We start from the raw sequence: 11,480 nt of genomic DNA on the forward strand, positions 1-11,480 counted from the left end.
CCTCCCACGACCCCAGTGAGGATCAAGCAGTGTATAGATAATGGGTGGCTGGATGGACTGTGAGGCAGCGGCTGATTCTGAATGACAGCACACAGTCAGGGAGCAGGATCATATTGAGTTTGAGTTACATATCTATTGCTATGTGGTACTCAGATCAAACTCTTGCTGGCTTGTAAAGCATAGAGGATATCTAGTAATTCAGGGGCTGGAGGTAAATGTTTTTATATCCCAATAACGTTTACTTTACACATTTAAGTGTAAACCACAAAACACAATTAAAAAAAAAAAAGGATTTGCACCATTTGGGACCTTTAAGTCAATTTTAGTCTGTGCAGTTTTTTGTTGTTCTTTATATTCGATCCTCCTCTTTTATTTTGAAGGGAAACAGTTGCCATCACTGCTGGCTGTTATGAAACCCTGCAGGAGGATGAGATCCGCCTGGCTTCACGGTTCAGATGCAGTTGCTAGGAAACCAGAAATCCTCTCTTCTCATTAGCTGCTCCATACTGCCAGTTACCCCACAGCAGCTGTCGTGACAAATCAGAGCACAAGTTATCAGATTGGTTCTTTTTCATTATTTTTGTTTCTGTTTTTATATTTTTCATGTTGTATATATTTATGGTTTTATTTTTGTTTTATTTTATGGGGACTCTGCAATACTCAGAGTTTATTATAATGAAAGGCAGGAAAGTCCAAAGCCAGAGTCTCTGTGCTGGTGATGTAACATGCTGCAGATTATTTGACTAGATTTACTGTATGACAAACTGCTCTTTTACAGTTCTTTCATTTATTATTTTTGACATTTTTTTCTGGGAGCTGGGGTGCCATTTTCACCATTTTTCTTCTATAGTTGTTGAACAATACATTATTCAACTTTTTTTTCTCTTTTCCCTTAACTGGTGTTTTTGATACCCATGCTGCCAGAGTTTTGCTGTTAGCTTCCCCCCCTTTTTAAACAACTCTTGTTGTACACTTTATTATTGATGTGCTGCTTCATTGTAGGTCTTTCCTGCAGTTTTTTTTTTGTGGTTTGTTTGTTTTTACCTTTATCCATCATAGGCCCTAATTGGGCTCAGTATATTAAATTACTTTTTAATTCCTTCGATTTTCATACGAGATAGAAATCCTCTTACCTTGTAGAACCTCTATTATTTGTAAATTATGTGGAGGCAGAACATACATTTTTAAAAATAATTCATGTTTATTCACTTAATAGAAGAATGACAAAAGCTTCACACATACAAAATGTCTCTTGTGACATAAATAATCAAATACATATAGGTATTAAAACAGACTATAAACTATATTTTAAAATATAGATACAAACAGCCACTCTAGGCCAACTTCTAAATGTAATCTGGTTAACCTGAGATCATAGCCTAAAACGCTACACAAACATGGAGAAACAGACATATTCCATATATTATAGTGAAGAGCGTCTTTTCAAGAGTTTGAGCTGCAGCTTCCCCACAGCAGTGAGCACCGGAGAGCTGTCTGCACTGTGACCTCTGGTGAACCTCGGCAGATGCAGATCTCTGAACACAAAGAGGGAGATAATATGAATAATCAAACATCAGATGTTGTGTTGTTAAAGTGAAGCCAGTAAGTGCCTACAGTGTACAACAGCACCTGGGATCACTGACACACAAAGTGAAAAATATGCGATTGCCAGAAATAAATTTAATACACTTGTAATTTTCATTTAGCCTAATTACATAAACATGATTGTAAAATGAGCTGGGATCACCAGAACCTTCTCAGTTTTGGACCTAAATACTGTATCTATTTGCTTGTTTTTATTTGGGTTCCACATGGAAAAGAATTGCAAGAATCACAAGATGAAACCTGTTAAAATGCATGAAATGAAGCTTGATGAATATTGAGAACACATTCTTTGGTCAGATGGGACCAGGATAAACTTGTTTAGTGCAGATTCTGTTCAGCATATTTAAAGTGAACTACAAGACAGATAGAATAAACTTTACTTGATCCCTTTGGTAGAACCTCAGGAAAATTGTTGAACTACAGTGAAAGCATCATCCTGAAACTGAAGTACAGAGAGGGCGCAATGATCTGGAGCTGCATGTGAAAAGTAAGTGTTGGGAGATGACATTTCTATGAAACATTAACCTTTGTTGCATTGCGTTCCTGTTGTGGAGGATGTATTTATGATCCACTAAATCTAAACCGTTAGTTTTTAATTGTACATCAGAGCAAATAACCTGCTGTTCAACATGGGTTAGAAGTAATGCGGTAACTGCTGGGTGATACGATGCTAAATCATCTAACATTTAGGTGATATTTCTCAGGATGTACATAATTGTCCACATTTCCTGACTATTTGACGGTGTCCCTCAATAACCCAAATGCTGCTGTCAAACCACAGGGAATAGTAGTGGCTAAGAACTGACAATATCTCATAAAGCCCTAAGCTCTCCCCTTTATTCTCTAATCATCAGGAAATTTCATAGCAAGAAATTCATCTCATGAAATTAACTGTCAAAAATTACCTTTTTAGTCTTCCTTGTGGTGTCTTGCATGAATCTTTGTTTGCAGGTTTGCTGTCATTCAACAACGCTGCTGCAGGTCTGAAGCTCTGATCTAGAACCAAATTTACTATTGTTATATTCTCATTCATTACAACCTGGTATTTTTTTTTTGTCTTCATGCTGCATTTACCTGACAATTGCATGCTGGCCCTAAACAGGTGGACGTTGAGAAAAGTCTCCATGCCGTGGCTTCTCCTCAGTGTCGGTCTGTCTGCTGACGTGGAGCTCTGGCTCTGCTCCGAGACTGGAGGCCTGAGCTTTGACCTCCCCTGAATCCAAGGCATCGTCCTCACAGACCGGATCACTGTATGTGTTTGAGAAAATGCAGGTGAAAAACAGACTTGTTGTGATTTGCCAAATAATGTTGTAGTTCTCTCACCTTTGAAACTGTGTCTCTTTCTACTTCCTCTCACTGACTGTAGATCTTTCAGAAAATGGAAATTCATCAAGTATTCCATACTGTCCATTGCAGCTTTAGGAATCACTCCTAGTGAAGATCAGAACAATGCAGCTATTAAGGCCGTATACGAATGATATTTCTTGAAACCAGTGCCAATACTAAATAACTGATCTGTTACCAAATAGATGAGGATTTTCAATGAAGGTGCGGAGGACAAGAACTCTGAGTTCCAGTCGTCCTTCAGACATCTCCGTCTTGTTTGGAGGCGGCAAAAGACATGGAGCAAAGATTGTAGCGAGGTTGGAGCTGGTCATCAGGTTCTCAGCACATCTGGTAGCAGCACATATATGACGAGGAAAACATATCAATTCTTTAGTCTGTCTGTAGAAGACCGTCCAGTAATTTTAAGTAAAACAGTAAAGTAAAAAAGGAAAGAGCCCATAGTTTGAGCCTTTTAAACGTGCAGTTGCTCTTGGGGGCAGGAATTTGCTTAGGAGGTTTCAAGATAAAACTAAGCACTCTCAAGATGATTATAGGAATTTTTCTCTATTTTTTTTTGTACCTTGATCTATCCAAGTTTCTAAATATGAATACAGTAATGAGGAAAACTTAATAAATTAATGAACCACAATTGTAATCTGCACACAGTACATACAGTGGTTCTTGAAAGTTTGTGAACCTAATCTTAAAGGTAGACAAAATATAACATTTGGTTATTTTTTTACTGAGGAAAATGATCCTATGCTACACAGCTGAGTGTCAAAAGCATGTGAACCTGTTGGAGTAGCAGTTAATTTAAAGGTGACGTAAGCGACTGGTGTTTTCAATCAATGAGATGATATCGGGTGTGAGTGGACTCCTCGTTTTATTCTCTCTGAGAACTTCAGAAAAGAGTCTCTGATGCTCATCAGGCTGGGGAAAGTGACAAAACCACCCTGTATGAGGCCAGACTCCCCTAATCAGTTAGACAGATTGCATGCTCTTGGAGAAAATTGCAAATTCCAGTCACTTTTGCCACTCAGACTTGCAATACTGAATAAATTCCTTCAATAAATAAATGATCTAAAATAGATAAAGACTCTGATGAGTTTGATCACTGTGGCGTAAAACCACAACCCGCTTCCCCCTTCTATCAGTTAGTTATTTCAGTGCAATACATAAACAGACTGAAGTATTCCCTATAATATCGTCCAAACCTTCTTCCTGTTACGGTTTAATGTCCCCATCTACCCCCTTTCATACCTCTGAGACACACTGTAGAGGAAGTCAAACAGGTAGTGCAGACAGGAGGAGTTTCTGGCAGGCAGCAGACAGGAGAGCAGCTGGAGGGCAGCCATCCTGTCCTGCAGGTCCGACACTTCCTGGGCTTTGAGCAGAGCTGTATGGATCTCGGAGGGAAACAGCGGCTCTGGAAGCTCCCTGCAAAACTGTTTGATGAGTGTGGCCACATCGTAGGGGAGGGCAGTGGACAGACACTCCTCTCCACAGTTCAGCTTGGCCTGGACCAGACACACAGGGTTCACAGTAATTCGTAGCATCATAGAGTTTGTCCAACACGGACACATAGTTAGCTACAAAAAAAAAGCTGTGTTTTTGTGATTTAGTCCACCCCATTTTATAAAAATGTGAATAAAATTAGAACTTTTGCGAGTGCAATGTAAAAATGATTATTTTTTTAATATTCCAAATTAGTTCAACCACACCTCTCTAAAACAGTTTGAATAAATACTGAACATTATAACCTTCATAAAAGTGAGACAGCAATGGCAACAGGAATGCTGCATTATACTGCCTGTGTTTTAGGCACCAAATAACCTGGTAGTGAGTGCAGATGACAGACAAAAGGCCAGCGTTTGCTCAAACCACCAGATGACACTGTTGCTCCAGTTGAGGCATTATGAATATAACTTAACAAAAAAGGTCCACCTCTTACCCTGAGGGTCTTGATTCGAGGTAGAGAGCCTGACTTCCTGAACAGGCCCACATTCCCAGCACGCTCCAGAAGAAATGAACAAGCATCCACCAAAAAGCTGAGGTACAAATCATTCTTAAAACCACACTTTATCTCTGACATTTTGTTTAAAAAAAACTTTCCAGTCTCGCTGTTTCCACTCACCGGGGTACAAGTCCAAACTCAGGAATGTATCGCCTGGGCAAATTTTCCAGAGGAACACCAAAGATCTTTGCACCACTGAAGAACAGTCTCTCCTTTTTCCTCTCACAGCTCTTCACAGATATCTCATGATGGACCTGAAGGTAAAAGCGAATCACATTGCTGTCTGTAACCTTCATGGTTTCACTGAACTGTTCACCGCCTTCACTCTGGCGTAATAACCTCTGTAACTCACTGGGTAAAATCACTTGTGAATGAAGGAGGTGGGCTTTATTATGCTCATCCGTATCACCTGTGACACAGGAGGTGAGCACTGAGGGGGAAGTGGTGCGTTCAGGTTGCACAGGGAAGGTGGTAGAAATGGGTTTTCACATTAAAACACTGCAAACACACTTCACAGTCACTACTGTAGAATTATGTGAGGGAGATGCATACGTTGTTTCTGCTTTAAATTATATCCACACTAAACCAGCAGAATAAGCAGGGGTCAAAGTGAGCCAGAGCCCTCTGGAAGTTGTGCTCCACCACCTTAGTCAAAAAAATTATTCAATTCAAACTGGAAGTAGCACTAACCACAGATCATTTTCACATGCACAGCCTGCGTAGCTCTCTCATCAGCACCGAGATGCTCAACAAATCAGACCGCAATCACCTCTGCTGGCCTTCTTTAACACTCAGCATCTACGAGTCACACAACAGTGTTATCATTTGAATGAGTGTATGTGTCGACTCGTCAACTCAAACTAATCCGAAGGAGTTTCAAACGGCTTTTAAGCCAAGGTAAGTGGATTAATTTAAATTTACATTGATGGTGAAGTTTTGTAATATTCAACAGTTCAAACAGGCCAATAAGAAGAATTTAAATTTAAAATTTCCTGAAAATCCGTTCCTAACTTTTTGAGTTGTCTTGCTAACAAACAAACAAAAAAACAAACAGACAGACAGACAGACAGACAAACAGACAAACAGATAAACGCCAGCTGAAACATAACCTCCTTGGCGGAGGGAAGAAAGAAGGAAACTTTTCTGGTCAGACCAGCAACCTCTTGTCAACAAGAAAAAACTCAAAAAAATCCTCTGGAGAGGAAACATTGGAGTGATTTCTTTGGAAGATATCGGTAAGAGGGATCCTCTTCCAAGACTTGCTGGTGACTTGACCTCACAATATCACATGTCAGTTTTGCACCTGAATATTTAGCAAAAAATATATATTTGAAAAGTGTTTTATGTCCTTGACTTGCTGCTCGAAGTGGTTGTTTGATGTGTGCCTGAAGAAAATCCTTTGGGAACAATAGAGTTGACCAAAAAGAATAAATGTCATTTTACCTACATAACATCTGCTGAAACAACATGCTGATATACATCCTATTGACAGGTTCACAGATATGTTTGCCACCTACATGTTGACACAGACTCCAACTCTCCTGGTTATTGTTAAAAGCATCTATTTTTATTACAACAGTACATGTATATACAGCAAAAAACACAGTAGAAATACAGATACAGAAGAAAGGCTGGTGTGGTTGGTGGTTGCGGTTTTTGGTGTTGGTTGGAGAATTAGAAGCACTTCCTGTGGACGATGGAGGGGCCAGCCTCATCGTACTCCTGCTTGCTGATCCACATCTGCTGGAAGGTGGACAGAGAGGCCAGGATGGAGCCGCCGATCCAGACGGAGTATTTCCTCTCAGGGGGAGCGATGATCTGCAAGGAGGTGAGAGGAGGAGCGAGGGTGCAGGTTGGTAAGGAAATATTTTACACCATATTGAAATATATTGAACTTGGCCACTTTAGAAGCCTTAAGCAGATGTAACCAGTCGGGCTCACCTTGATCTTCATGGTGCTGGGGGCCAGAGCAGTGATCTCCTTCTGCATACGATCAGCAATACCAGGGTACATGGTGGTGCCACCAGACAGCACGTTGTTGGCGTACAGGTCCTTACGGATATCGATGTCGCATTTCATGATGCTGTTGTATGCGGTCTCATGGATACCAGCAGACTCCATACCTGAGAGGGTCAGATAGAAATAACACAAATGTTATTCATGTAATACATTCAGAAACCTAGAGTATATGACAAAGTTACAAAAATTAAAGCTAAAAGAAGGAAAACATTATTAAAAGCAGTAAGAAATTAGATCAGTTAAAGCAAACCTGGAAATATTGTAATTTCTTCTACTTCTAATACTTCATAGTATTTTTAGCACTATATAAACCTTATCAAAAAAAATCTTTACAACATACTATGCTGTTGTTATAAGCCATAAAAAAGTATTACAAGATAGAAAAATGTTCTTCGCTGTTTATTTACGTATAATATTTTGCATCAGTTAGGACTTGAGTGAACTTACAACACATATTTTATGATATTGCAACTGTATTTTACGATAATATTGCTCACTTATCACTTATATTTAGAATATACATGCTCAGTAGAGAGTGAAACTAAAATACGTCTGATTTCTTTTACTACTTGCTTACTATTTGGGGGTCAAATGTTAGACGACACTTTTGTAAAATTGTGCATATTTTATTTTAATTTTGGTGCTGTTAAAATGACTTTCCTTGATTATTGTCAGTATAAAGTTAAGACAATTTTTAGGCCTTTCTGTGTAATTGTGGGGGTCAGCTGCTGTGGCTCACCAATGAAGGAAGGCTGGAATAGGGTCTCAGGGCAGCGGAAACGCTCGTTGCCGATGGTGATGACCTGACCGTCGGGCAGCTCGTAGCTCTTCTCCAGGGAGGAGGAAGAGGCAGCGGTGGCCATTTCATTTTCAAAGTCCAGAGCCACGTAACACAGCTTCTCCTTGATGTCGCGCACAATCTCACGCTCAGCTGGTGAAAGGAAATGTTCCAGTTTAGTCGATCAGTTTCATTACACAATGCTCTGATACTATCAGAAGTAAGTAGTTACATTCCTGAGCCATTAACTGCATCCTTTTGCACAACTTGATGAAATCCTTACCATTCATATTCATGATTCTATATTGTTTACTGCCACATGTTTTGGTATGACCAACTTGAGGACAACATTGCTGGCTAAAGGTAATGGACATTGATAAGTCGGTTCCTTTACTTCACTTGTTTTTGTGTTACATTTTGCATCTATGCTCATTATGTGGAACTGGGAGTTAAGTAAACTGGAAGTTAATGAGGCTGAGCACTTCATTGTAAATGGTAAATGGCCTGCAGTTATATAACGCCTTTCTATCTTAGTGAGACTCAAAGTGCTTCTCATTCACCCATGAACACACCAATGGCGCCAGAGCTGCCATGCAAGGTGTTGCTTGCCATTGGGAACTCTGGGTTCAAACTGCCAACCTTGCGATCAGAGAACAACCTGCTCTACCACCTAAGCCACAGCTGCATTTATCTTTGGTGTGAGCTGGTAATAGCGCCGTCTTACCAGTGGTGACAAAGGAGTAGCCACGTTCAGTCAGGATCTTCATCAGGTAGTCTGTCAAGTCGCGACCAGCCAGATCCAGACGCATGATGGCATGGGGCAGAGCATAACCCTCGTAGATGGGCACATTGTGGGTCACACCATCGCCAGAATCCAGCACAATACCTGTTGGCAGAAAGAAGCAGTTTGTCAGCTTAGTTTGGGGTAATTGGGGCACGATGTTGCACAGTAGAGGAGTCCTTGGCAGAGACTCACCGGTGGTACGGCCAGAGGCGTACAGGGACAGCACAGCCTGAATGGCCACATACATGGCAGGGACGTTGAAGGTCTCAAACATGATCTGAGTCATCTTCTCTCTGTTGGCCTTGGGGTTGAGGGGGGCCTCAGTCAGCAGGGTCGGATGCTCCTCTGGAGCCACACGGAGCTCGTTGTAAAAGGTGTGATGCCAGATCTATGAAAACAGGATGAGGATGAGTAACTGCAGTGGGTGTAGCACGTCATAGTGTTGGGCTGACTTAATCACTGGTTGGTAAAAATGCTTGTCCCATATTGTCTAATTATTTAAAAAAAGAAGACAAGTTGTATCTTTATGTCGCACCTTCTCCATGTCGTCCCAGTTGGTGATGATGCCGTGCTCAATGGGGTACTTCAGAGTCAAGATACCTCTCTTGCTCTGGGCCTCATCTCCCACATAGCTGTCCTTCTGACCCATACCCACCATCACACCCTAGAGATGAAGAAAACACATCTCAGAAACTCAACATCAAACCAGAGGCTGTTTTAACTACCTACAAAAACAGCATTTTTCAACAACTCTGGGCCCTTTAGTTATTCTAACCTGGTGACGGGGACGTCCAACAATGGATGGGAAGACAGCACGGGGAGCATCATCACCGGCAAACCCAGCCTTGACCAGGCCAGAGCCGTTGTCGCACACTAAGGCGGTGGTCTCATCGTCGTCACACATGTTTGGTCTTTTCTGGGCTGGCCTGCTACACGAGACAAAACATGGAAACGCAAGAAAAATATTAGTTTATGATAGTCACAGAAATGTTTTACTCTGTCTAGGAACACACATCATAAGCTCTCGTGAGATCATGGGGATCATTGGCAGGAATGAAGACCCCTGTCTTGTCCAAATATGTAACTGTTCCATTTAAGGTCTAAATGGAAGCTTGTTTCACATATAAAAACAAAACCATGGAATTCTGAAGAACAATGTGCCACTATGTTCAGTATGAAGACACCTCTGAGTGCTTTAATCTCCTCTCTGAGTCTCACAGCTGCCTGGAAAGCCAAAATGGGACATGGCCCAACCACCCCACACACACTCACGAGGCTATTTTCAGCCTTGGGACTCTTGTCGCCCCCTCCTGCCCCCACAACTCCTCTTCTATATCTCATCATTAAGCCAGAGCCAGTTAACAGCTGAAGCGGTGTGTCTTTTGACAAGTGGCAGTGGAGGCCTGGGTCTCCTCTCAGCTGTCACCACATAGTGGACTCCTCTGTTTGGATCCAGACCATGTGCTCTGAGCCTTCTAGGATCTCTGCCTTCAGCCTGCATCCCAGGTGTCAGCATCCCTCCTTTTTAGAGACTTCCCCATTCAAATCGACATCTCGGGCAGTTTATGACTCCTCTGTAATGTTTTCATGGAAATCAGCCTCAACTAATGAATCACTAAAACTACTGATGACAGGAACCCTTAATATCACCATTTTATCCACTCTGTCTATGCAAGACTGCCTCTAATGTATCACGTCGGCACTGTTTAAATTTTTGCAAATTGGTGCCATTACTTGTAGATATGAGTTAGGAACAGACAAAAAAAAAACAAAACTTGCAATCACACTTGGTTTTAAAGACCTATTCATGTCACAAATTAATTGCTTCATTGATTGATTAAATGAGACTCATTGCAACTAACTTGCTTATAACTAAATATTGTCCTTATAAGACTGCCAGAAATACAAAAATACATATACAAGTATTCAATAAGTCACTTACAAAAGACCGTCTCCATCCTGAGGTCTCCACAATGTACAACTTTGCTTTTAAGTGGCTACGATTGATGAAGACAAAGCCTTCCATCAGTGTGAATGTCAGCTTTCCACAAAGTTATAAATGCACCTTCAGATAGGTTTCTTTCCTCCTATGGACATATGAATTTGTTTGGTCCTTATGGTTTCTAAACAGCAAAGCTTAAAAGCATTTACTTCATCTAAAAGTACATCAGCATTGGTTAAACCTCACAAGCCTGCTGATGTTGTGTCTGACCTGAGTGAAAGCTGAAGATCTGCTACTTCCCAGCAAGCATCTCCCGCCTACATCCTGAACCTTTGAGAATGTTTCTATTCCAAAGAATGCATGTGGTTAAGCCGATGCAGCAGTCCCTCTCCGAGAAAACCTCAGTTTTCTTGAATTTCCCCTTATCACGCCCTGGCTCTTCTCAACAACAAATCATCTACTTACACTAGACAAAGACACAACTCCAAACTGTAAATAACACTGCATAGTCATGTTAGTGGCACTAATGTCTCCTCCAGCCATAGCATCTACTCATCTTCTTTGACCCCCACACTCCAACAAGCAACAGCTGAAGCACAGCAAGGAGACTGCAAAAGGGACTCACCAAGTTGTAACCACAAGACTGGAGTTTCCACTGGGACAAAGGGGCCAGGGTGCGAGAGGGTCCTTAAATATGTCTCAGTGTCCTGAGGCTGGGGGCTGGGGGGCGGGCTCAGGACTTCACACAAGCCCAAATTAAGTGCTGCTCAGCAGAATGGTTCAGTAAAGTGGATCCTGTGTCAGGGATGCCATCAAACTGGAAGGGATGTTACCTTGGAGATTAAAAGTCATGGACAGAAATAAGACATCATAAAAAGCAGCAAATGGGAACTTTATCAAAGATACATAATATAGGACTGAAAGGTTTAAAGGTTTAAAAAGTTGATATGTGATGAATGACAGAATTGATGTACGTCAAATGTGACATAAGACCTTTATGATAAACTGAAAT

General features: G+C 41.2%; 1 protein-coding gene across 1 annotated transcript; it reads right to left on the reverse strand.

Annotated features, from left to right (window-relative positions):
- Positions 1-6,490: 6,490 nt before the first annotated feature.
- actc1a (actin alpha cardiac muscle 1a) lies at positions 6,491-11,135 on the reverse strand. The gene is made up of 8 exons (XM_008284915.1): positions 11,094-11,135; positions 9,302-9,455; positions 9,062-9,190; positions 8,719-8,914; positions 8,467-8,628; positions 7,704-7,895; positions 6,887-7,068; positions 6,491-6,763 (listed from the first exon to the last, which is right to left on the reverse strand). Exons 2-8 carry the CDS (start codon positions 9,428-9,430, stop codon positions 6,620-6,622), a joined length of 1,134 nt encoding a protein of 377 aa, XP_008283137.1. The 5' UTR covers positions 9,431-9,455; positions 11,094-11,135; the 3' UTR covers positions 6,491-6,619.
- Positions 11,136-11,480: the final 345 nt, after the last annotated feature.

This window comes from Stegastes partitus, unplaced genomic scaffold (genome assembly GCF_000690725.1).
Source record: "Stegastes partitus isolate 25-593 unplaced genomic scaffold, Stegastes_partitus-1.0.2 Scaffold9, whole genome shotgun sequence".
Classification (NCBI taxonomy): Eukaryota; Metazoa; Chordata; class Actinopteri; family Pomacentridae; genus Stegastes; species Stegastes partitus.

Excerpts from the sequence above, each read along its gene's own strand:
- actc1a (XM_008284915.1), bottom strand. The coding sequence starts at position 9,430 with ATGTGTGACGACGATGAGACCACCGCCTTAGTGTGCGACAACGGCTCT. Across the intron at positions 8,915-9,061 it reads ACTGGGACGACATGGAGAAG|ATCTGGCATCACACCTTTTA; the intron begins GTGCGACATAAA and ends CTGTTTTCATAG. Across the intron at positions 7,896-8,466 it reads CTACTCCTTTGTCACCACTG|CTGAGCGTGAGATTGTGCGC; the intron begins GTAAGACGGCGC and ends TCCTTTCACCAG.